At 39.6% G+C, this 27,385-nt stretch overlaps 2 protein-coding genes across 7 annotated transcripts in view; one reads left to right on the plus strand and one right to left on the minus strand.

Annotated features, from left to right (window-relative positions):
* The window catches only part of C2H9orf85 (chromosome 2 C9orf85 homolog), a 74,090-nt gene extending 50,075 nt beyond the window's left edge, over positions 1-24,015 (minus strand). For all 3 annotated transcript variants that reach the window (XR_009599225.1, XR_009599224.1, XM_004004307.6), the window contains exon 1: positions 23,819-24,015. Coding sequence is in view for 1 of the 3 variants with exons in the window: in XM_004004307.6 (XP_004004356.2) it covers positions 23,819-23,920 (102 nt within the window). In the remaining 2 variants the exon portion in view is untranslated. The remainder of the gene's footprint in view (positions 1-23,818) is intronic.
* Positions 24,016-24,904: 889 nt separating this feature from the next.
* The window catches only part of ABHD17B (abhydrolase domain containing 17B, depalmitoylase), a 43,412-nt gene continuing 40,931 nt past the window's right edge, over positions 24,905-27,385 (plus strand). For 2 of the 4 annotated variants that reach the window (XM_027964506.3, XM_027964504.3), the window contains exon 1: positions 24,905-25,013. Coding sequence is in view for 1 of the 4 variants with exons in the window: in XM_042243346.2 (XP_042099280.1) it covers positions 25,752-25,862 (111 nt within the window). In the remaining 3 variants the exon portion in view is untranslated. Of the gene's footprint in view, positions 25,014-25,749; positions 25,863-27,385 lie in introns of those variants that run through there. The other 2 variants (XM_042243346.2, XM_042243347.2) reach the window with 2 other exon arrangements.

A 27,385-nucleotide genomic window follows, 5' to 3' on the forward strand; every position in this document is an offset into this window, starting at 1 on the left:
AAAAATAGAAAACCAAAGTTACTACAGGGTTACATCTTTTTAAGAAACTATACTGGTTTAATGTAACTAAATAGATTAGCTCTCAACATTTATAAGCTAACTATAACTTTAAAATTCTAAAATATTTGATATAAATACATATGGACATCAAATACATAAATATTTCAGTTACCAATATTTGATTTTTCACAATATAAAATTCCAATTAAGAGATACCTAGGGGATAAAGAGGTGTATTTCTACTATACGCTAAAATAATTATTTTTTCCCCCTGAAGTCTAGTTCATCCTCGTCTCCTTCACACTATATTCATCTAAGCCCTTAAAACACCAATACCAACCAGAGAATTGAAAATATATACTAAAAATACTCAAATTCTCCTCTTGTTCAACATATTTACAATATTAGCTTTTTTAGTCAGGAAACAATATTGGATTCCCTCGCTCACTTTTTTTGTTTTGTTTTTTTTTTTACTGCTGAAACCTATAACAAAAGACATCTGCAAAAACAAACAATTGCATTTTCATCCAAAGACTGAATATAAAATGGGCCCTGATCATCCTAAACAGAGGACTATTCTCTCAAAAAGTGGGTAGAGCTATTGTCTGTTGCAATTATACAGAGAGGGTCTATGTACAAACTACTACTGACTTATTTCAGTAGCCATGCAAACTACTCAGAGTCTCACTGACAAGCTTGCTGCAAACAGACACTTAAATGGAGCCACACCTGCCTACAGGCAGAAACATGCTACTGCAGTATCTTCTGGCAGTAGCGAAACCTATTAAGAAAGCCATTTCTGTTTTCCAAAGTATATTTGACCCATTTACTTTTAAGTAAAAAATAAAATAAGTTGGTGCTGTGAATTTTAACAAGCAAATAGTTCTGAAGGATTTGAACAACCAAATCATGGCGCTGATAAACCAATCACATCTTTTAAAAGGTGTGGTCAGTTGGAAAGAAGAGCACTCTGGTATAAAGATTTTTAATTCTCTCCATATTGTACTAAAAGGCACAATTCAGGAGGATATGTTATGAATGTTTAAAAAAATTTTATAGAAGGACTCACAATGCTACACTAAGAACAAATTATAAGCAGAACATAGAAAAATCTCCTGAGGACAAGGGAAATTTTGCCCTACAACAATTAAAACATTGGGAATTTAGTATTTTAAGATAATGTACATTTAATTATCTTTAAGCCATCTTCATTAACTACAGGACTTTATTAAATAAATAACCCAAAAATAACTTCTCTAAAGTGGAAATAGCTTTATTGTCAGAGTAGTTTTATGGGAGGTAAGTTTTTTCCTCTCAAAATTTTGCTGTAAATGGTCAAAATGTCAATGGTTTTATCCAGGAATAATTTTTGTCTTTCCTGAAAAAAAGACTCACCTTACAAAGCAGGATTGCACTTCAAACTTCATTTGCTCCTTATCAAGATCCTTTGCTAATACTTCTTCCTCTGATTACCCCTTAAAATGATCCATTCCTCAATATTCAGTCATCAACTCAGTCACTGACCTGCCTTCCCTGTGTCTGTCTCTTCAACTTAGATGTCTGTGAAGTGCTCCTTTCTTTCTACACTCTGTGTGAGAGTGCGTGTGTGTGTGTGTGTGTGTGTGTGTGTGTGCGTGTGTTACTTAGTCATGTCCAACTCTTTGCGACCTCATGGACTGTAGCCTGCCAGGCTCCTCTGTCTATGGAATTCTCCAACCAAGAACAGTAGGGTGAGTAGCCATTCCCTTCTCCAGGGGATCTTCCTGATCCAGGATTGAACCTGGGTCTCCTGCACTGCAGATTCTTTACTGTCTAAGCCACTAGGGAATCCCTTCCATATTCTTCACTCGTGGTCAACATAACCTATAAGTATAGCTTCAGTAATGATCAATGAAGGTTACTTCCAAAACAATGCACAATCCTAAAGCTTCTCTGGAGGTCCTGATATATCAGACTGCATGAAGGACATCCATCTTCCTCCTCAAGGAAATCACTGAAACACCTCAAATCCATGGACTGAATCACAGTCACTATCTTAGCAGTAAAATCTGTTTCTCGTTTGTCCCAACATCATCTTAAACTCTTCTTGTAGTCTCAGGTATAAAATCTCAGGTCACCTTTGACTCCTCCTCCCTCTCCTACCAAAATGCCAATATTGACAAAACTAATCTTTCCACAATGTCCCCAACTTTGTCTTCTACTTTATATCCCTTCTACTTCTGTATATCAGGTCCTCATTTCTATCTGTACTGCTAAAGCAGCCTCCCAAATGGAAGATGGATTAGAAACTAAAAAAGATAAATGGAGACCAAGCTGTCAACAGTTACGTCTAACAGACATCAGTCCATATGCCTCCTCTGGTCAGAAATTTACATTCCTTAAGGCACTCCTAAGACTGAAATTGAGACCTCACCACAATGTGATCTCTACTTTCCTTTCTGGTCCTATCACCTGTCTTTCTTGCCTATGTATGTGGGCACTCCCAAGTAAACACATCTGGCAGACACCACAATCTGCCTCCTCCTGTGGCTTTGCTCTGCCAGTCCTTGTGCACCAACTCGCATGTCGAAGTTCAATTCTTCATTCAAATACAGGTTCGTGTTCCAAACAACCCTCCAAAATCCCATGTAGTATTTTGCATCTCATTCAATTCAAAAGACGTACACAAGGCCTATAATGGCAAGGCATATATTAGATATAGGGGTATAAGAGAGAAGTAAAGTCTTTATCCTTGAGCTAGTAGGCAGTGAAACAAGAGAGATGGCTTTGGCAGTGTGGAAATTAAAACAGGGATAGACAAACGGTGCTTTGGGATTGTTCTCTACAAAGGCCAAGGGCCACTGCAAGGGAAGGACACATGAAGTATGAGAAAGTATACGGCCCTTTGGGAAAACTGCGAGCAGTCAGGAAGAGCCAAACAACAAACAGGGTGTGAAGAGAATGGAAGGAATGAGCCAAATTATTAAGAGAACATGTCTGCCAACTAAAGAATTTTGAGTACTAAACAGGAAAGAAATCTGATTGAATAAGATCCTAAGCAGCAGTTAAAGACAGGACTAGAAGGAAATATGGGGATTTGTAAGGAAGCTGCTGTAGTAGAAAAATAATATACTAAAACACTAAATTTGGCTGTAGCAGTGGGGACAGAAAGATGGGTACAGGCATGGGAGACAATAAAGACAAAAAAATGATCTAGGTTTAGTAAGTAGTTAGAGAAATGATGACCAGAATAGAATTAGGGCAAAGCCAAGCCTTTAGGGAAAAATGGCTTTTAAGTCCATTCTCAAACTCTAAGGTACATAAGATCCAACAAGAAAGCATATTAAAAATCAGATTTCCAGGCCCCACTACTCCCTGAGATTGTGATTTGTAACTCAGGAGTTTCTGTTGCATAGACCACACTGCAAGAACCTGTGGTAAAGTGATGGGGAATGCCCTAGAGCAAAAAAGAGCTCAGACAATAGCCTCCTGTGAGGGCAGCCCCTCCCACTTTCCTCAGATAGACCTAATGTACAAATGAGGAAAGCCAGTCACACAGACAAGCATATCAATCTGAGTATCAAATACAGGAGAAGATAATTAACAGAAGACCATGTGGTTTGAAGACCACATACATTAGCATCTCCTGTGAGCTGCTGCTGCTGCTGCGTTGCTTCAGTCGTGCCCGACTCTGTGCGACTCCATAGACGGCAGCCCACCTGGCTCCTCTGTCCCTGGGATGCTCCAGGCAAGAACACTGGAGTGGGTTGCCATTTCCTTCTCCCTCCTGTAAACTACTTGTTTAGAATGATGATTCCTAGACTCAACCCCAAGATCTACTGATTGATAAAATCTGTATTTTATACAACTCCCCAGATGATTCTTAACCATGTCAAAGGTTAAGAACCATAGGCACCTGAAGCAAGTTGACATTTCCAGAGAGAAAAATATGTTCCCAACCTTACCTTTGCTACTGGGAGTACTACTAGTAAGGAGGTGATTTGCTTTTCCTTAGAAAAAAAGTTGATTACTACAGTTGAAACACCACTGGTTACTGTAAGTGAGAACATTAATATTATTTATATAGTATCATCTTAATCAATATTCAGTTAATCATATCATTTCCTCAAGACATTAGGGGAAAAATAGTTTTATTTCTATCTTACAGATGAAGAGAAAAATCCAAACAGGTTTAACAGTATGTCTACACTTACATACCTACAAAATCATATAACCAGGGCTCAAGACCACACCTTCTGACTCCAAATTCTATATTTTGCTCCATCATTCTATTCTGTCTCTCTTTTAGAATCTCAGTCTGATTTCTAGTTTCTCCATCGAGAGCATCTCTATACTGGGAAGATGCACTTTGATTTCCAACCAAGTAACTTAAAAGAAACTTTTGAAACATACAATATTGACTAGACTATTTGTATACTAATGTACCAAATATCTGACTCTCCAGAATAGCCTCAGAACTGACAGGAAAAGCTACGTTAGAGACACAAATCCAGAATCCAGAAGACCTATTATTTAAGAAGTTTTTCCAAAGTCTAATATCAAAAGACATCATACCAAATATAATTTATCCTAAATTCTCAGTCTGCATGTTTAAAGTCTCTTCATTCAGACATGGTTCACACTGCTACGGTACTGTATAGAAATCATCTGTTTTCTACTCTGACTTCCTCATGGTCAGGAGAAATAGAATTTATAGAAATAGTTTCTGGCCTTTATTGCTGTTTCTGGAATTTAGGCCAGATCTAAACATGCTGAAAGCTGGGAAATTCTTCTTCGCTCTTCCCTGTGTTCTAAACCTGACTTAGGTATTAATAAAATTTAAACATCAGACTAAGTCTCAATTAGCTACGGAATCTAATATTAGGAACATGCTGGGAAATCTGAGCAATTTCTAGATCAGTGATTATCAACTTTTGTTTCTCCCGCCACTATTCACATCCCCATGTTACTCTCATCATCACATACAGAACATAATACAACTTAAAACAGGAAAGTAAGGAGCATTTTGGGGAAGGACAGGGAAAAGAGATCCTGATACATTCTTTTCCAACAGAGGATGTCTCTATCAGAACTAGAGGAGACAGAGCTAAATACGTGTATTTCTATCTTCTCAAGAAATCTACTATACTTATTTAACCCTCTGCTTGGTTGTTTACAGTTCTGGTCAATGTTCTTTTGCTTACGCAAGTCGTTGAGTGATTTTATATCTATGGGATATGTCTGTACTTTGGTCAGGTGTCTAGACAAAAGCATGCTTCAGGAAAAGTTATTTATCTATGTGGTTTACTATAAAACAGGTCTTTTTTGGTTTTCATTATAGAAATAATAGCAAACTAAATATTTGTTATAAAGGACTGCTATCATAAATCTATAAACCACACGTCTAATCCTTTACAAAAATTCTCCCTGCTGCTATTCTTAGAATATTCCTGTGGCTAGGGGCAGGCATAATTATCTTCATTTTGCAGATGAGAAACCTGAGGCTCAGAGAATTAAGAGATTTGCTCGAGGTCACACAATTAATCAGGACAGCAGAGGCAGAACTCATAAAAAGACGCCTTTTATTTCAGGGCATTCTATTAAAGGTAGAAGAAGAAAGTGTTCCCCCATAGCTTTCAAGGTTTTCTAAATAGTAAAGAAAAAAAAAGGAAAAGCACAAAATTTTGCTAAATTTGTCTACGTTTTTGCCCTATGTTTTGACTCAAATTCTAACACTGGTATATTGTTTTGCAAATAGGGCCAAACCTGCTGGCGTGTTCCTAAGGAACCTTGCAGTATTATATATCATTTGTTTAAAAGGCACAAAAGATTCCTAAGTTAGAAAAATTCGTTTAGGAAAGAAAATATTATCTTGGCTAAGCCATGTTCTAAAAGAGGAGGACTTACTTTTCTACCTTGTTCTTCACAGATTCTCAATACACTGAACCCTAAGTAATAAAAGGTAAACTAAGTAGTGCGCTACATGGACCATCTATGCACAATCCAATTGGAATGCAAAAAGCCCTGCTCAATCAGCAATCGAGTAGTGTCATGAGGCAACACATGTGTTTTTATAAGCACTCGTTAAAAGTCAGTTACAATTTGAGATCCTGTCCAACCGGTATGGTATGCCCCAAGTTAGTGATCTTAAAAGAGACAAAACTACTAACCAACAATTGTTTAACATGTATTGAACAAAAAAGAACAATGATATTAATTTCGTTCTAATAGCATATTTTAGGAATTTATGGATTTAACTCTTCCAAGCATAATAATTGGCAGTGGCCCCAAACCAAATGATTTTATCTTTTAAAATAAATCAGCATTGTTCATCATTTACTTGGGGACAGGATACAAAGGAAACTGCCATACTGAAGCTAGTTAACTTCTTCAAAGACAGTTGCCTTGCTCTGGTCACTTTAGAATGTCTAAGAACAATCTGTACATGATGACGACTGATTGAGGAGTCAAGTCAGATCAGGAAAAAATTAGGTTTGTGCCATGATTCGTTTAGTCCAGCTATTCACATGTGACTTACCGAACTTCAGTTGAGAGCATTTTCTCATTCTTAAAAAGAAAGATATTTTTTATGACAAGAATATAATAAACTAAGGGATTAAAATTAAAGTATATTCTGAAATGGAAGATGCAAGTCACCTACAACAAAACACTACTACATTTTATTCCTATAGTTTTTTTTTTTTTTAATCTAAAGTTGTCCTATAGTTCTTATTTAATTCTCACATCAGCCTTGTGTGGAAGGAAGAATGTGGTATTGCTATTTATTGTTATTCTAATTTACAGAGCATTGATATAACTTACCCATGGTAACAGAGTGACTCCACAGCCACACAGGGAGGAGTCCGAGGTGTCTACTCCTGTGTTGCCCTGACTCCAAACTTAGGATTCTTTCAAACAGTCAAATTATAAAATGTATCACAGCTTAGAAGTAAGTACAAGATGTATCATGACCATCTCTCTGCTGTCTACAGGAACAATTCAAAAAAAAGTACGAGCTAGTGTCTACTCAATACTATGCTAGGCAACACAAGGATTCAGATTTCCAATACACAGTTCTTTCCTCATAGTGCTTCAAATCTAGTTGGAGACATGGCGTAAATCTGAATAGGAAGCAATATACTGTTAAGAGTTAAAAGGGTGTTTAAGAAATTAACTGCAAGCTTCTTCAAAGCTGGCTTTTGGGAGGATTTAGACTGAGGGATGGGGCTTCCCAGGTGGCACCAGCGGTAAAGAACCTGCTTGCAGATGCAGGAGACATAAGAGATGTGGGTTCAATCCCTGGATCAGGAAGATCCCCTGGAGGAGGGGATGGCAACCCACTCCAGTATTCTTGCTTAGAGAATCCCATGGGCAGAGGAGCCTGGCAGGTTACAGTCCATAGAGTTGCAAAGAGTCAGACACAAATGAAGTGACTTAGGACACAGCACACACAGACTGGGAGGTGGGGGAGTCATCAGAGATTCAAGGCTTACTGGTAGCCTTGTAGATTCAAAAACTCTATTGTTTCAGTCAGTCCCAACCCGACAGGACAGAGAGGGAGATATATATCCCTACTACTCATGACAAATTTGCAAAGGTGTTACAAAAAAGACATCTTATGTTTTCAAAGACCATTGTTAATCTTGTAAAATAAGTCCTTGAAAGGTTGCAGATCAAAGTCTAACATGACACAAAGGCTTGATTTAAAACAACAGCAACTCATCTTCTTTCATCCCTTCTTTGTACGTCTACCAGTTGAGTATTAGAACCAGAAGTGGGTTCAACTGCAAGCAGAAGCAGGAGAGATTATCTACAGATATTCACACAGATCATATTTTTCAGCCCTTCCAAAAACTGCTAGTAAAATTTCCAGTTTGCTATTACTTCTTGTACAGTGTCTTAACTCTCCAGCTACACTATCAACACCATAAAGGCCAAAACAAGGTCTTATTTTCATCTCCAGTAGTTCAGCACAGACACTAAACAAATAACAGGCATTTTAGACTTTAATGAGGATACTGATTTCTCTTCTCTATGGCTTTTCCACCACTCTAAGACAAGACCTTTAGCTTGCTTTTAATTCCGAAGTGTGGCTGAAATGAGTATAGATTTTGTCTTCCAAATAGTTTACCTCTTCTGTTTTATGACTTACATATACCAGTATTTATGTTTACTGAATGTGTACTGAAAAGTTAACTTAGTTTACTGAGTTCTCCTTTTACCGCTGTTTCTTCTACCACGTATCTTCCTAATACCCTGGAGTACATTACTTACTATATAGGTATTTTTGACAAACTTTTAGTCTGGATGATTCTTTTGCCTTGATTTCCAAGCCATAGCTTAGCTCTATAAAGAACTCTTAATTCAGGACTTCCCTGGTGGTCCAGTGACTAAGATTTAGTGCTCCCAAGGCAGGGGGCCCAGGTTTGATTCCTAGTCAGTGAGCTAGACCTCACAAATTGCAACTAAGATTCGGTGCAGCCAAATAAATAAATAAATGTTAAAAATAATAATAATTCTTAATTCAAAATACTTTCTTTGTAACACTTTGTATACCTTTTCCTTTCTTTTTTCCTCCAAGAAGCAGATGAGAAGTCTGATGCCCACAGGATCCCAGTTGCTTTATGGGTAACCTCATTTTTCCCTCTCTTTGAAAGCCGATAGGAATTTCTTTGCACGTCTATGATTGGAGTTCCAAAATATAACCATGATAGGTCTAGAGCTCTGCTATCTGAAGGTCTAAGATTTTCATCAACTTTGGAAAATTTTTGTGTTTTTTTCCATTACTTTTTAACATTTCTTCCTCACCCTCCTTGTCTTCTGGATTTCTTTTACTCAGTAGCTCTCCTAACTTGATCCTCCTTATCTGAAATTTCATTTCAGAATTTTTATCATTTTGACCTTTCATACTAGGTTTTAGACAGATCCAATGGCTTGATCTCTCAAACTGCCAATTTAGTCTTCAGTCTTGTCCATACTGCTATTTAGCCATCTTATTAAGATGTTTACATTTCTGTAACCACAACTGTCATTTTTACAAAATGTCATAGGCTTCTGCAGCTGCTGCTGCTGTCTTTAGCAGCAATCTATCTTTGTTTTATGGATTTTGAGAGCTTTCTGAGTCATTAAAGATGGATACCAATTACACATTTTCAAAGTTCTCCTCTGTGTCTTCTATTACCTTTGTTACCCAGGCAGAGGAGGTAGGGTTTCCAGTCTACATCTCATAGTTTCGGTTTTCTAAAAAGTTTAGTGCTTCTCAGGAGTCTGCTCGTATTTATAACCAAGGGTTTAGATCTGCACTACCCAGTATGATAGCCACTGTCCACATGTAACTGTTAAAATGGAATTTCAATTAAAATTCAGTTCCTTAGTTCCACTGGGCATATTTCAAATGCTCAACAGGTACATGTGGCTAATCGCTACCATACTGGGTAGAACTGATCTGAAATATTTCTACCATCATAGAAAGCTGTTCTGGACAGTACTATTATAGTATAATCAACAGATCTAGAATGGGTTACTAGAGCAGAATTGAGAAATGCTGCAGTTCTGGAATCCAAACATTATACAATCTCTGCCTCTAGCTGACAGGAAAAAACTTAACAGCTTGATAGCTTTAGCTTTAGTAGCACAGGAAGCATGTTGCCTCTAAGCCTAGGGATTCCTCGTTAAGCTCTGAGACCAGAAATGATCAAGAATATTGCTCTGATTTTCTCTTTCATGGCATGTCCCCAGTTTAGAGTTGCTCTTCTGACCTTATCTTGAAGGTAAATGATACAGAAAGCCACTTGATGCAAAAAACTGGTACAGATCTTATTAATTCTGATACTGACATTGTTCCAGAGTTTTACTGGAAAAACATTGACTTCCATCTGTATTATAACACAGATTGAAAAAATGCTTAGTTGAATCAGTCTAATCTCATCTACTTTATATCTTAAATTTCTTTTTGTTTTTTCAGTTTTTCTAATGTTGCAACTTTATTTTTTCCCTCTGTCATTTCATTTTAAAAACAGAAAGATAAATGCATGCTTTCAGTCAGTCATTTTTAATTAGAAGCCTTAGTAAAATTTGACTGATTTTTTTCTTACTGGGTAGAGAATGAAGGCATTAATAAAGGTGTCCCTAGAGAATCTCTAAGATTAGAATTAACTAGCACAAGAAACCAGAGATTTTTATTTAAATATACTAGGAAACAGTTGACCTTGAAATCATCATATGAGGGTCAAAGAACCATCCATGGTTCGATAATGAGGAGTTTAAATTAAAGCAAAAGCATCACATATGTAAAAGTAACCCTAATATCATTTTATATGGATGATAAATGACAACTTATCCCACATGACTATTCTACCAGTATGTCCTACAAGTATTCACGTTTACAGGAAACATGATATCATATTACCACAATGTCTTGTGATAAAGGCTAATGATGGTATATAGAATATTAACATATGCAAGTATATACCATGATGTCAAATATATTACTCAATGTGATGACTTCAGGGACATGAGTAATGTCAAAACAAATAAGTCAGCCACCTGGTAAGACAGGGTGGAGCATTAATAATATATAAATCTTTATAGGACAACAAACATTTAAAATAATCCCTAGTTTAGCTTGGTATTTCACATCCCTGTTGAAAATGGCCTTCAAAACAGGTGTGATTAATATAAAGTTATAACAGAATTCTAATGCCAATGAACCACCACTGAAAATTATTCTACATACATAGTTCTATCACCTATAAGAATATTTCTTTGTTAGTAACATATAACCCTGCCAAAACAAAAACAAAACGTGTTACAACTCAGTTTCATAAGGACAATTTGAATTATATTATCTTCAGAATATAGATACAACTATTCCAATTAGGAATGAACCTGATAAAATATCTAAGAAAATGTCCACCATAAAGTTCTTGAAATGCAATTCAACCTCATGAGGAAGTAGATCAAGTGGAAGAGATTTAGGATAAGGTTGAAATAATCAGCTCCAAAGCTAAAGGAAAGTTCAAATTTACTCTCGATAGTTTTAGAAGTCAGGAATCCTACAGGTACTAAATCAATCACTCGGAAAATCAAATCACACCAATTTTTACATTTCAAAGAAGGACTATATGAAGTCTTGCTGTATATTTACGCAGTTAATATGATCCATCAGGATGCTTGTCTATACCCACTAACACTTTTTCTGTACAGAAAGGCTGGTTATCTGGGCACCTATAACCTCTTCTTTGACTTCAAAAGCCAAGACTTTAAGGTTACTCAAAAATACTTCATCTTCATCAAAATAATCGTTATTAGAGGAGAGAGTTGTAATGACTAGGAGGGGCCAGTTACATTCTCTTGATCTGAGTGGTGACTACATGACTGTTCAGTCTGTGAAAATTCATTTAATTCTATTATGATTTTTGCACTTTTCTACACATTGTATGTTATGCTTCAACAAAAGTTTAATAAATGAAAATGCCCCATATTTATCTTTTTTCACCTTACTAGTCTGAGATCTTGAATGAAGGATTCATATCATACTCATCTTTTGCAAATGCTTGCTATATAAGACAATAAGACAGATGTCAATAAAGACAGATGAATTAACAAAGACCAACAATTAACTGCCAAATGTCAGTAAGAACTACTTGATTTCCATTCCTTCATCCCACAGCACTGAACTGCTACTAGACATACATATTACACCATTAGTAGTTTAAAAAAATACTTGAGCCTCTCCTAACAGACATAGATGGCATTTGTGATGTATGTGTAAGAGAAAGAAGCCAAGACATATGTACCAATACCTACTAAGACATGCATCATGTATGCCACAGGGAAGGAGGGAGACATTCCTGTGGGATTAACCAGGAAGTGCATAAATGAGCGAGCAGCATGTGAGCAGGAGTAGCTTGTGAGCGTGATGAACAGCATATAAGCTGAAGGAATGGACTAGCATCTACAGAATGCTTCACACTGCATGCCAGGTGTCACGTGAGGTAAACATTGAATAAACCTTACCAAACTTTCACAATATAACCTAACCCACTAAAATCTTGACTACTTAAGAAATTTGTCCAAGATTACAGAACAAGTAAATACTAGGGAATTTGACCTAACTCTCTGGACTCCAATATCAATGTCTTCCTACCACACCACGCTGCCACTATCTTGAATAACAGATTGAGGCCTCTGGCCAAATGCAGGAGACATAAGACATGCAGGTTTGATCCCTGGGTCGGGAATATCCCCTGGAGGAGGTCACGGCAACCTACTCTAGTACTCCTGCCTGGAGAATCTCATGGACAAAAGAGCAGTTTGGCAGGCTGCGGCCCATAGGGTTGCAGAGAGTGGCATACAACTACATCAACTTAGCACACACACATATGCACGCACCTTCAGCCAAAATCCAAAATCATATATTTGTAAGCTGACAAATTTTTTTTCCTATCCAATTTATACACTTCAAAATATTTTTATTCTTCAAAGTAAAATGATCAAAACCAAAACAGACTGCATCCACTTATAGGAATGATGGCCTAAATCGACAGTACTAGAATTCTAAGTCACAGCTTGAAATCAGTCTACTTGACTATCCTTTCTGGTGAAAAGGTCTTAGTCAATTATACTCTTTAACTAAAAGTAATGAGAAGGTTATAAAAGTTAAACATAATTTAAATAGTTGACAGTTTTGCTGACAAACTGAAACACAGAATGAACAAAAAGGCCAACAGTCAAAGGCAATTGTTATATTTTGGTTTGAGGAACTCAGTAAATAGCGGAGTTGTTAACAGAGTTGGGAAATACAGAAGGAGGAAAAGGTTTGAGCAAGAAAAAAATTGAGATTTCTTTGTCATGTTAAGCTTTTTGATTTTAAAGAATAGAGGTCAAGTAGATGGTGACTGCAGCCATGAAATTAAAAGACGCTTACTCCTTGGAAGAAAAGTTATGACCAACCTAGATAGCATATTGAAAAGCAGAGACATTACTTTGCCAACTAAGGTCCGTCTAGTCAAGAATATGGTTTTTCCAGTGGTCATGTATGGATGCGAGAGTTGGACTGTGAAGAAGGCTGAGAACCGAAGAATTGATGCTTTTGAACTGTGGTGTTGGAGAAGACTCTTGAGAGTCCCTTGGACTGCAAGGAGATCCAACCAGTCCATTCTGAAGGAGATCAGCCCTGGGGGTTCTTTGGGAAGAATGATGCTAAAGCTGAAACTCCAGTACTTTGGCCACCTCATGCGAAGAGTTGACTCATTGGAAAAGACTCTGATGCTGGGAGGGATTGAGGGCAGGAGGAAAAGGGGACGACAGAGGATGAGATGGCTGGATGGCATCATCGACTCGATGGACGTGAGTTTGAGTGAACTCTGGGAGTTGGTGATGGGCAGGGAGGCCTGGCATGCTGCGATTCATGGGGTCGCAAAGAGTTGGACATGACTTGAGCGACTGAACTGAACTGAACTGAACTGAGGTAGTTAAATATACAACAACTCTGCAGCTTAGGAGAGAGGTTGGCCTGGAGTTCCAAATCTGGAAGGCATCAGCATAAAGATGGTATTTAAAGTCATGGACTGAACTAAAAAGACTCTCTCAGGAGAATGCTAGAGAGGCAAATGCTGCCAGTCAAGTGAGTGAGGTGAGCACTGAGCATCACAAGGATTTGGCAACACAGAGATCAGTGACCTTGACAAGAGTGGTTTTCACAATGGTGTAGGTGGTGCTAGCGGTAAAGCACGCTCCTGCATTGGCAGGAGACATAAGAGACAGGTTCCACCCTTGGGTTGGGAAGACCCCTGGAGGAGGGCATGGCAACCCACTTCAGTATTCTTGACTGGAGAATCCCATGGAAAGAGGAGCCGGGAGGGCTACGGTCCACAAGGTTGCAAAGAGTCGGAAACAACTGAAGCAACTTAGCATGCACGTGTGCAAAAACTATTTAAATTGGGATTGAAAAGAAAAAAAAGGGAGGTAAAGAAATGGAGATCAAGAACTTTTCTATAAAGAAGAAGAAAGAAATAGGATGGAGCTAGAAAAGAACATGGATTCTATCTAAAGAGGATTTAAAAACAAACAGGCATAGCCCATTACAGATGGAAAGACTAATGACACAACAGAACACGGACAACTGGGGAGCCTTAAGCCTTTTAAAATCACAAGGTAAGCAAGAATAAATGAGCTCCAGAGTGCAAGTAAAGGGACTAGGCTCAGGGAGGGCTAGGCATCTCATCCACTGTATCAGGAAGGAGTGTGTATGGGTACAGATGCAGGTAGTTTGATAGATGTAATGGTGGATAGAAAGCTGGATCTAAGCAAGGTTAGGATTCTGTCAGGCAAGTACCACAGAAGGGAAGAAAAATAAGGGATTTGAAGTATATGTAAAAGAGCAGTTGTACTGATAAAACATGGTATCCATGCTGGATAAGGAGGGGAAAAAGGACAAGGATGAGGTACGGTGAAAAGTGGAAACGTTAATGCACGTGAGTACCCAGTGGAATTTTAAAAAATTATTTGAGGAATAAGAAAACCAGATAAGTAGATGCTGGTCAGTTTCTGTTGTTCAAGTTTGTAAGAGGAGCAGTTACCAGCAATGAGGGTTTAATATTGGAACACGGGAGGAGATTTCTGAGGTGGGGGATATAAAAACTGAGAGAAAAGATGTTTGACTATCCATGTGACTATAGCAATCACTAAGTATGATGGCAGGAAAATGTGGAAAGGCAGAGAGCCAGATACTAAAGAGGATGTAAGGATAGATCTGGAGGAGATCAACAGTCTGATGCCATGTATTTCAGAAGAGGTGGGGTTTTGAGCAAGGAAAACTTGAACTGAAGAAGTAAATGGGAAAATGGGTTCTAAATGACGGGTTGAAGATACAGGGTGAAAAAACATTGTTACTTAAAGACTACAGGGAAACAGAGTTCCTAGGAATAGTCAGGGCAAGAAAGCGAAAGAAAGTTTATTTTCAACACTATGTCTCTGATGATAGTAAACTATCAATTCCAGAAGGCAAATTGGAATGGTTAGGGAACGGGGCATTGAAAAGTTCAAAGACTGCAAATTAGAATGCACACAAAGTCAAATGAGTATAAAATTTCCCAGCAATAATGGCCAACCTGGGAATCTTGATCACTAAAAAATCAACCAAAACAAACTAATAAATACCTTTTCTAAGCTTCATGAGAGCAGTTCGGTATCTTTTCAATAAACTCCCTTTCTGCTTAGCAATTAAAGAATCCTAGTGATAATTACTATCATGTAGAGGGCCTTGCACACACAGACAAGGTGAAAAGAGGAATGTTTATTTAATTCATTCAATATATTTAAGTGCTATTTGCCCTGGAATGATAAGGAAAATTTCAGAAAGGAATTTTAGGCATGCTAGCTATTCCTTTATCCCCTTCTCATTTCATTTCTTCCTTTCACAAAAGTCAGTGGTGAGCAAAAGACCAATAACAACTGAGGATGGAGTGAGCTGACAGCAGGGTTGTTCTGAGGATAAGCAAGGTCCTCTGTAAACTTGCCTGTGACCTCACAGCAACACTTCTGCAGGTGTGGAAAGAGTCCTACAGCTTAAAATAACAAATGCCCAATGAATGCTGCAGCAGCCTGTATGTAACTCTCAGCCCTGAGGTTCTTTGTCCAATGGCGACACTCCAACTACACAGCTTTTCTCTAAACAGAAAATGACCCCATTTGGGGAAGAGTTAATATACACTATGACGCTTTCTCTCTCTCTCAGGTGAACTAATTTACCTAGATGAAGAATTCTGAGAATACTGTATTTCTAACACGGTAGTATTTACCTTCATGTACAGAACAACTGAAGCGACTTAGCAGCAGCAGCAGAAACAAGAGCTGACAATGTAATTATAAAATTTTATAATCCAACAGTGAGTACAGTACTATGCCTTAACACATAGACCAAATCAAGATAAATTAATTTTAGTTGTCATTTATTATGCATAAAATGAAATGTCTAAAACATATAATTCCACATATAATGTGGAAAAATTATATTGTAGCAGGCATTAAAACTAAGGAAATTGTAGGATCGATTTATTGATCCTGCCTAAGTGTAAGCACCTTGGAATTGTAGATAAATGAAATATCCCCAAACATGGATGAGATTATTTTGTGTAAAAGAGAACACAGTACTTAAAAATATTCAAAATAGTGAATACTCACTAGCACTGACTTTTTAAAAAATTTTTAAAGACTTTTAATTAGTACAATATTCCTACATATTATAATGCTCATCATAGATTAAATCACCTTGTCAAGTGAAAAAGTATGTTGAATATAATAAGAAGTCAATTGGGGAAGGATACTTTTAACTTAAGTCCATGTTGGATCATAGAGAAAGCAAAGGAATTCCAGAAAAACATCTACTTCTGCTTCATCGACTACACTCCAGCCTTTGACTGTGTGGATCACAACAAACTGTAGAAAATTCTTAAAAAGATGGGAATACCAGACCACCTTACTGCCTCCTGAGAAACCTATATGGGAGTCAAGAAGCAAGAGTTAGAACTGGACATGCAGCAAGACTGGTTCAAAACTGGGAAAGGAGTACATAAAGGCTGTATATTGTCACCCTGTTTATTTAACTTTGGTGCAGGGTACAACATGTGAAATGCCAGACTGGATGAATCACAAACTGGAATCAAGATTGCGGGAGAAATAACAACCTCAGATATGCCAATGATACCACTAATGGCAGAAAGCAAAGAGGAACTAAAGAGCCTCTTGATGAGGTAAAAGAGGAGAGTGAAAAAGTTGGCTTAAAACTCAACATTCAAAAAACTGAGATGATGGCATCTGGTCCTATCACTTCGTGGCCAATAGATGGGGAAAAGTGGAAAGAGTGACGTTTTATTTTCCTGGGCTCCAAAATCACTGTAGATGGTGACGCAGCCATGAAATTAAAAGACGTCTGCTTCTTAGAAGAAAGGTTATGACCAACCTAGGTCAGTTCAGTCGCTCAGTCGTGTCCGATTCTTTGCAACCCCATGAATTGCAGCACACCGGGCCTCCCTCTCCATCACCAACTCCCGGAGTTCACCCAAACTCATGTCCATCGAGTCAGTGATGCCATCCAGCCAACATCAGTCCTTCTGATCTCTGGACTGGTTGATCAGTCCCTTCTTCCAACACCACAGTTCAAAACTTCGCACTCATCGAGCCCTTGGACTGCAAGGAGATTCAACAGTCCTAGCAACTAAACAACATGTAATAGACAGCATTGGTGAATATACCAAGAACATTTCCCAATTTGGAATAAAGATCAAAAGGAGTCCCAGGTAATCTCCAGAATGCCAAAGATGGTTACCTTAAAACTATAATGGAAACCATTGCCAAGCTAAAGATTTATTTAATGGCTACCCACTTCTTTAAACTTTAATTGCTGAAACCCCTTGATTAGGAAATAACATTTATTCTCATACTGGCACTTTATCTCTCATACCAAAATTACTCACACCAGAGATTACCTAAATTACTATGACTCTAGACCACCAGGGAATTCCCAAGATCCACTTTGTAATGATCATCTGAATTCCTCTTACAGAGAGACAATACCTAAGTGTCATGACTGGAGTTGGTAAATAAAAGCTTACAAGATGGGAAAATATTAGAAGACAACTACTAGAATTATTTTGACTTGTGGTTAACTAAGATATTCAGCCATGAAATTAAAAGACGCTTACTCCTTGGAAGAAAAGTTATGACCAACTTAGATAGCATTTTCAAAAGCAAAGACATTACTTTGCCGACTAATATGGATGTGAGAGTTGGACTGTGAAGAAAGTTGAGTGCCAAAGAATTGATGCTTTTGAACTGTGGTGTTGGAGAAGACTCTTGAGAGTCCCTTGGACTGCAAGGAGATCCAACCAGTCCATTCTGAAGGAGATCAGCCCTGGGATTTCTTTGGAAGGAATGATGCTGAAGCTTAAACTCCAGTACTCTGGCCACCTCATGTGAAGAGTTGACTCACAGGAAAAGACTCTGATGCTGGGAGGGATTGGGGGCAGGAGGAAAAGGGGATGACAGAGTATGAGATGGCTGGATGGCATCACTGACTTGATGGATGTGAATCTGAGTGAACTCCGGGAGTTGGTGATGGAGAGGGAGGCCTGGCATGCTGCGATTCATGGGGTTGCAAAGAGTTGGACACGACTGAGTGACTGAACTGAACCGAACTGAAGGTATTCAGTATGTTAGAATGTCAACCTGTCATTTGTTTTCTTTCTAGAGAAGTTAATAAAGTAGTTTTCTTTTTAAAAATACTGACAATAGGTAGTGTTTCTACAATGTGCCCAAACACAAAAGCAAACAACAAAAACAGAACTTTACAATATTTGAGTGGTTAATCATTTTACTATAATATCTATTTTTAATTGATATAAAATTTATGTATCATGCACAGACCTTAAAGGCTCAATTCAATGCGCTTCAATAAGTGCTTTGTGATCTTCATGTTTCCACCACTCCAGAAAGTTGTCTTGAGCCCCTTCCACTCAATTCCCCCACCACCCAAGACAAACTACTGTTCAGATTTCTATAGATGTGAGAAATACCCAACTTCTTTCCCTTCACACAACGTTTCTGAGACTTATCTACATGTCTGCCATGTATCAGTAGCTGTAAAAAAAAAAACCAGCAGAGTAGTATTTCATTATATGATTGACACAATCTGTTTATCTATTCTCTTATTGAAGGACATTTGTATTTTTTAATTTGTTGGGCTATTGTGAATAAAGGTGCTTGTAAACATAGAATCCTGTTCTGCTGTATAAATGTAATCATATCACCTTTAAACTTCTATCTAAACCAGAAGCTGAGGGACCTGACAGAACTAGCCTCTGTTTTCACACAAAATGAGTGAGAAGAGCCCTACCCCTGCCCTACAGCCCCGGCTGACTACATGCGACCCACTCCAATCCAACCAGCCTATACCTGTGTTGTGTGACACTCCTGGGGCAACACTTTGCGAGGAGAGACGCATTCCCTGGAACATTTCAAACAGGCAGCGTTTAGGGTCAGTGACACTAAAGCTCATCTTTGTTCCAACCCTAATCTAATGTTACAATGCCTCTATTAAAGACAAAAACACAGTCTTAAAAAACAACAGCCAACACACATACACACAAAGGGGCTTTTGATTTACCTGTTCTTTGAGGTCTCCCAGCACAGACCTTACCTAATAAATGGATAGCCACGTACTAGTAACACAACTTTGGGCACTCATTTCCCAATAGGCAAAAATGGGAAAATTGTACCATCTGTCTTAGGGTTATTTTGAAGATCAAATTAGATAATCTAGATCAAGTATTCACAATTGCTAACACACTTAAGTACAAAGCACTAGCTATTATTAACAAAACTTCATTTCCAAAACTCATTACAGAATATAGTCTCAGATTTTCCTTTTCCTTTTCAAGGTAATAACAAGAGTTTCCTGAAAGGGATGTGTTCCCCTGTCCCAAATTACTTCATGTTATGTGTTCCCCCCAAATTAATTCAAGTGCAACTGGTGTTATGTAAACCAAAGTGCACAGCCAAGCAAGTTTTGGCTAAATCACTTTTTTAAAACTGCAAAACGCCTAAGTAATGTACACTGGTGGTTTAAGTCACTAAGTCGTATCCGATTCTTGCGACCCCATGGACTGTAGCCTGCTAGACTCCACTGTCCATGGGATTCTGCAGGTAAGAACACTGGAGAGGGTTGCCATTTCCTTCTCCAGGGGATCTTCCTGACCCAGGCATCGAACCCAGGTCTCCTGCGTTGCAGGCACTATTACCCTCTAAAAGTGAGATCTAGTACTGACCACAGAATTGACTCCTGCCCCATCAATAAGATCATGTGATCCTGGGGTTCTAAGGCTTTCGAACATGCTAATAAAAACAATGTTGGCTACACGTATGAAACAAATAGCATCCTTAAGAAGATGATACATGCTCTTCCCATTTCACTCAGTTAAATGCTATCCATCCTTCAGATCTCAGGGAAGCTTTCTTAAACCCTCCTAACTTAATCAAGACTTCCGGCTAGACACTCTCAAGGTTCCCTTGGACTTTTCCTTCACAGCTCTTACTTCCATTCGTATTAACATACTCAAAAGATTACTTAATGCCTGTCACCTTACCCACCAAAATATATGCTTCAATTAAAGGCCTGGCTGTATATTACACTCAACCTTATACCCCTAGTATCTACCACAATGTTTGGTACCATATAAATGATGTGGAACAAATAACGTGAATTCAAGAATTTCATTGCAGCTTCATTTGTCAAAGTGAAAATTTGAGAACAACTCAAAAGTTTATTAATAGGAAAGTAATTAAGCTTCTACATATGTATGACAGAATAGCACACAACCATTAAAAAAGAAAGAGCTTAATCTCTATGTTCTGATATACCCAATCTTCTAAATGAAAAAGGAGAAATGTATTTTATTTCATATGTACTATATTGTGCTTAGATGTCTAAAAACATACACATCAAACTGTTAACAATGACTACATCTGAAGACGAATAGGCCTGAAAAAAGGTACTTTCACTTACTTTACACATTTCTGTTTCAATATTTTTCAACAAACATTTCTAATCAACTTTTTATGCTTTGAGCAACTGCAAGTCCATATAAATTATCATACACTAATGCTTAGTGTATATTTGTATCACTATTTCTTAAAAATATTTTTTGTAATTATCTCCATAGAAACTGTGACAGGAAGGTAACCCAAAAGATAATATCAGCCCCTGTAGCATAGGTTAAGACCTGTATATAAACAGTCTAAATCACAAAGCAAAATAAACAGAACAGAAGCTACAATGTGGATCTGTTTTCTTGGTCCAAGATTCCTTCCACTACACATCAGTGCCTTTCCAGTAAGGGACACAAGCCTGTCTTGATACAATCAATGTTTTAGTGCCAAGTGACTAGAAGAGATAACAAAACTACTCCCATTTCCACCCCACCTTTGCAAGTCACAAGAGGGTACTGCAGGCCAATGGCCATAGAGGCTTCTTTTAACAACCCCAGAGAAAGGGAGGTTATAAAATTCTAGTGCATACTAATCACTATTAGACAATTCCCTTATGTTGAGCTGAAACCTATCTCTTTTACTTTGACTCATTGATTCAAGTTTGGCATTTGCAATGCCAAGCTTCTCTCCTCTTTGAGAATATATTTAAGACAGCTACCATCTGTATCTTTTTGGGATACTGTCTGAAATTTATAAGCTGTTTTTCAATAAAACATCTCATTATCCCACTTTTAATTTCAGTCCTCATAAACTACTTGGCAGAGGAGAAGGGGAACTATCCTGGAAGGCTCCTACAAAATAATGAGGTACAAAGTAGTCAGGTTGTTACTACAATCCTTCATGGAGAGTCATAGAGAACCATGCACATCTTAGCACTCCTTTGTTAGATGTCACTGAGTCAAACACCTTTCTGGTCTAAAGCACAGGAATGAAGACACCATCAGAGGCTTACGACAAAATCCTGGCTTTCGACAGCTGAACATCGCTGGTTCAAGAATTTGCCATGAATGCAGTGGCATTCCTTATTATACTTCTGTAAGACACAGGAACAATCAACCTAATGATCCTTTCTCAGTAAAATATTTCTTGCTGTTTTTGTTGGCACCTTCAATAACAAAGCACCTGGTGGTTCCACCAATGTACAAATGAGACTTCCTCACAATTTAATAGAGACAAAGCAATGAACGATAAAAGTAATAAACAGAATGAAACTTAGCTACTGAACTTGAGATGCATGAAAAGATATGAGACCATAATGACAAGGTTGTTAGATAATACTAGAAAACACACAATGAAAAGTACAGGAAGTCTAGGAAGAAGTACTAGGACAAGTACTTATAAGGACAAGAAACACAGAGAGCTACATTGCCACTGCTTATTAAACAGGGCTTCCCTGGTGGCTCAGATGGTAAAGAAGCAGCCTGCAATGCAAAAGACCTGGGTTCAATCCCTGGATGAGGACGATCCCCTGGAGAAGGTAATGGCAACGCACTGCAGTTTTCTTGCCTGGAGAATCCCATAGACTGGCAGGCTAATGGGGGTCGCAAAGAGGCAGACAGGACTGAGCCACTAACACTTTCACTTATTAAACAAACAGCTTTTTATCACCTGATGAAAAACAACAGAAGTAAATGATTGTGCAAAAACTCAGAGTAAGAACACAGGACAAGACAGACATCTATTTGGAATAGCACAGCTTTTTACTTTGTTTTACCTATTGATGACAGGCACAAACTTGGTAAAGTCTTCCCAAATGTTGCTCCAGGTTTTCCTTCTGAATCTGAACCAAATTAAGAGGAAGGAGAGGGCCTCTGAACATCCACTCAAAAATAATACCCCCTACTCTTCACTCAACTGTGCTTCCCTTCATCAGAATTTATAGTTATACATCTCTGTGCTTATTGTCCCATGACCCAGAAAACCGTAAGTTCCTTGAAGGCAGAGTCAACTCTTTTGAACACTGTATACACATGTAATAGGTCCTTGGACATGAAAGATGCTCCTTAAATATCTGTATAGTGAAAATAGAAAGAGGAAAGGAAAAGGAAGTCACTGGGTACCCTAAATAGTCATTTTGCTTTTGTAGCTAATGGGAGAAGGCAATGGCAGCCCACTCCAGTACTCTTGCCTGGAAAATCCCATGGACAGAGGAGCCTGGTACGCTGCAGTCCATGGGGTCGCTAAGAGTCCGACAGGACTGAGCAACTTCACTTTCACTTTTCACTTTCATGCCTTGGAGAAGGAAATGGCAACCCATTCCAGTGTTCTTGCCTGGAGAATCCCAGGGAAGGGGGACCCTGGTGGGCTGCCATCTATGGGGTCGCACAAGGTTGGACACGACTGAAGCAACTTAGCAGCAGCAGCAGCTAATGTTGAGAAATTAATCACCTGTCGGACACTAATTATGATCCAGATTATTCATATACATGATTTACTTTAACTTCACAATAATACTGGCAGGTTTCTCATTTGTGATCAAAGTAAGACTAAAAGACACTAAGTATTACATAACTTGCTTAAGCCATACATCCAGCAAATCTGGGCTCCAGTTTTATGTTAATATCAAGTTAACTTGATATACTGGAGGCTGCCCCCAAGCTGCTCTTGTCTTGATTATCTCCACTCCTTACAGCTAAGGGAGGAAGAGGAAATACTTAACAGCAAATCAGTAGGTGCATATAACCCAAGACTTCTGGCTATGTATTCAGTCTGAATCTGCTTCCAGCTTAAAGAAATCTTCTAAAGAAATATAAACAGCAAAATAAGCATTTTTACATCGATCAAATAATTTGATTCTCAAAACAATCTTACAAATGAGAGAGAAATTCCCATTATGTGGGTGCAGATACTGGGGCCAAGAACGCTTAAGAACTTTGACACTCTCCCTACAAACCTATGGGCCTGGGGTTTTCCAAAAAGAAATAGTGACTGCATAGACTTAGTGCAACCTTTGAAAAAGACACTCGCGCCATAAACCTCGTTTTCCTACTGCAAATATGTAATCCAGATGGGAACGTTCAACGGCGATTTTCCCATTGCATTTTAGACTTGATGAGGGTCCCGTTCACTCTATACCATTAGTTAAATGTTGAATGCCAAATATAAATATTTACGAGGAGACAACACATGCAGGTCAAAGAAAGGACGTGGGAATATCATTTTAGAAAGGGCTGCAGTGCAGCCAAAACTCTGGGCTGCGGTCCACATTTGCCTTCGCCAACTCCTCCTTCTCTCCCCTCCACTGAACCATTCCTCCCTGGAGTCAGATTTAGTGCAACAGGCAGGTTCCTACCTTGGTCTGAACACTCTTATCAAACTTGTCATTTTTGAAGCTAAAAGTATTCTGGTGCCTCTGAGGCCTGGAACGAGTCACGTTCCCTTTCTGTGAGCTCATCGCCGAAACGACAATCGTCTCGCTCTGGGACAAGGAAGATGCAGGGAAGAGTAAGTTGCGAGGAACTATCCCACGGAGCTCACGCTTCTAGCACTGACCCGGAAGGAACTTAATCAGCCTTTCTGTCCCCGCCCCCGGCATACCCACGTGACTCCTGGCGGAGGTCAAAGGACACCCCCAGGCCTCTCAGCGCCCGCAAGGCCCTTTTAAAACCTCCCAGTCTCGATCCTTACCCCTTCCCGCAGCCTCTCTCTCTCAAACCCGGCCTAAAAATCCCGCTTTCTTCGAAGCGAGAATTCCCCCATTGGTCCGAATGTGGCAGTCCATCAAAGTCGAGGGGCGGGGAGGCCTTGCTTCTATTGGCTCTCCTTTTCCGCAATCCCCGCCTCCTGCCGTCTCTGCTCAGCCTCTCCTGAGCCCTACACCTCCGGGCTGCTTGTGATTGGTGGAAGTCGGGCTAAAGTAGACTCCGTCCCACCCCCGGCCCGCTCGCAGGCTGGAGCCGGGGTCAGCTTTGGCATCTTCCTACAGTCAGTGACCAACTCCTAGCTTCGTGAGCTCTCGCAAACCCCAGGTTTTCCCTTCCAGTCTCCAGCCACGAGAGCGAGTCCCGCGGCCATCAGGCTGTAGGGGAGCGAAGAAAAGAGAATTAGAGAAAGATCTGGCTGGGTCTGGGTGGTGTCTGCAGTGCCAGAAAGGGAGGTGGCGGCGGCTGCGGCAGCTGCGACCACGGCCGCGCGGGACGTGAGGCCCAAGAGCAGCCGACCGCGGCGGCGGAGGCGGCCGTTCCAGCGCCTCGCGCCGGGGCCGTTAGTCAGCAGAACACGAGCCCGTGTGGAGGAACAGGGTCGGCGCGAGGCGAGACTGAGGAGCTTAAGCCGGCCCCCTCGGGCGCCGCCGTCCTTCCACGTCCCGGCGCCGGGGGCTGCAGCCCTCGTTCCTGGCTTCTCGGCCGGGCCCGCCCGCAGGCGGGCAGAGTCCGGCAGCGGAAGCGGCGGCAGCGTGGATCGCGCCTCGTAGAGGACAGCGCGGCGGCAGAGGTTCTCTCCCGGCCCTTTCAGCCTGACGCCTCGGCTGCGGCCCTCAGGTGCAGGTGCGTGGGGCCGCGGCGGGGAGGTGGGGGCCCGGGCGCTGCGGCCGGCCTGGAGGAGGGGGCGCTGGGCCGGGAGACGCAGCGCGGGAGTGACGAGCCGGGGCCGGGCGGGGGGAGGGGAACGGGAGGCGTCTTTGTTGTTGGCGACTGGGATTCCCTCTAGGCGCTGGGAAAGGCAGAGAAGCCACTCCCGATCGGGTCTGGGATTTTGAGAAGATTGTTGGTTCGGTGAAGGGGAGCGGTAGCAAAGTCTGCGGTCGATGAGGCTGCGGGAGTCGGAGGGCGGGAGAGGGACGGACAGCTCGATTGGGGAAGGTTTTGGGTCCTCCTTGCAGAGAAGTCTCATTTCATCTTTTGCTCTTCGCCCTGTGGACAGAAAGATGGGGTCAGGTTCACATTCCCACCCTCGCTCATTGTGAAATTCGCGTCTCCTGAAAACTGTCTCCTGAATGTCCTCGAATGTGCCAGCCTTCATTTTTAGATCGAATCATGCCGGGTCCTTGGTGATTTGTGTGTTCTAGTCCGGCTGTTCTAGGGTCTTTTTCTCTCGATGATCGAGCTTCACTCGAACTCGAGGATAAGCTCATCAGGAATTGTTTTTGAATTGAAAAATTAGTGTTTTGTTGGAATATTTTTGAACCCTGAAACGAAAAGCTATGTCAAGTTAGGTTGTACTGTTGTGAAGAGGTGTTTTAAAGAAGAGAGTTTAACCCTGGCTTTTTTTTTTTTTTTAAAGAAATGTTCAGAGCTTTGATCCATGGTGATTTCTGCCAATACCAGGACACAACTTTCAAAAACGACACGTTGATTTATCAAAGTCGGTGTGAACTGTATTTGTTAAGCAGAAGAGTGAGTAACGGAATGCAGGGAGGGTGACCTTTAATTTTTTGCTCGTAGCTTTTGAAAAGGTATTCATGTTTAATAGTTTTTTTGCAATATACAGTTCCTTGATCCGCAAGATAATTCATTGATTTTTTTTTTTTTTAAGGCTCCATTAAGTAAAAAGAATTTTGGAGTTCTTGTGTCAGCGTTTAAAACTACCTAATGAATCTGAGTAAAAAGCCAGGTACATGTTGTAATAGCATTCGTCAAGCTTACATTAACAAGAAGGCATAATATGATGAGCTTTTTTTGGTAGAGAGTTTGTCTCATATGTTTATAGCATAAACTCATTTGGATGATTTATCTAATATCTAATCATACCCAATATTTTTTGTAATTATCATAATTGACAGTGTTCTAATTGGGTACCCAGTTCTTTGCTTGTTGAAAGGAGTGGAGGCTAACTTAGAGAAGAGCAGTGGAGATAGCCATGCTTCAACTTAAAAAAGAAATAAGGTCCCTGTTGGGCAGTAATTACTATATTACTTGAGATCCAGGAGGAAATAAATAGCACCCTCACCCATATTTTGACCTCTCTCTTCTCCTACTCTAGTATTAATAAGGTTAATTGGCAAGGATAGGATTAGATTTTTAGCAGGCTAGGCAGTTTTAATTTTGTCTGTTGCTGTGCAGTACTGTAGTTGATCAGTGGCTTGCTCCTTGAGTATCTTTGCCTGCTTTAAAATGTGTATGACCTCTGACAGAGAATATTCTATTTCCTGTGACAAGGAGAATTACCGTAAAGCATCATGGCAATGTAATGTTTTGGACAATTTAATGAACACAGAAGAAATAGGCTGTGTCTGTTCCAAGTTTTGTCACTGAATTGGTCTACAACTCCAGGCATGCTATCTCACATCTGAGTCAGTTTCTCCATCTGTGATATAGGGCTGATAAAGTATGCCACCTGCTCACTGTGTAGAAAGGGCAGTGAGAACCAACAGTTCTTCTGGTTATGTGACATTCGTTGTTTTAGTGAATAACAGTGCTTTTTAATGCAATTCTCTAAGTTTGTTTTCGTATTACGAATTTCACTTCCTTGGTGAAGAATTAGGATAAGCGTAGTTATAATAGGGAAACTCTGTCCATATGCTATCACTTAGGAATGATAAACTCTAATTTTCTCCAATGTTAAGAATATATAATTTGGTGTCATATCTTTAGAATCAGTGATGACAAGCAAGTTGAGTGATAGATTGAGTTGGTTGCTTTATTTACTGATAGATTTTATTTCTACTATATCCAAGGTAAAGTTATAACTACAAAACAAAGCTTCCCCTATACTTGGTACCCCTCTTAAATCCTATTTCCACACTCCCAACCACAAACCCCAAATTGACATGCATCCTTCCTATCCATGTGTTTATACATTACTACATTCCTTTATATCCATGAACATTATATGGTTTTTCTTTTATTGCTTTAAGACTGTTTAAGTATGTTTTTTATATCTGTAGCTTGCTTTCTTCACTGAACAAGCCGAGATTTAT

This window comes from Ovis aries, chromosome 2 (assembly GCF_016772045.2).
Source record: "Ovis aries strain OAR_USU_Benz2616 breed Rambouillet chromosome 2, ARS-UI_Ramb_v3.0, whole genome shotgun sequence".
NCBI lineage: Eukaryota > Metazoa > Chordata > Mammalia > Artiodactyla > Bovidae > Ovis > Ovis aries.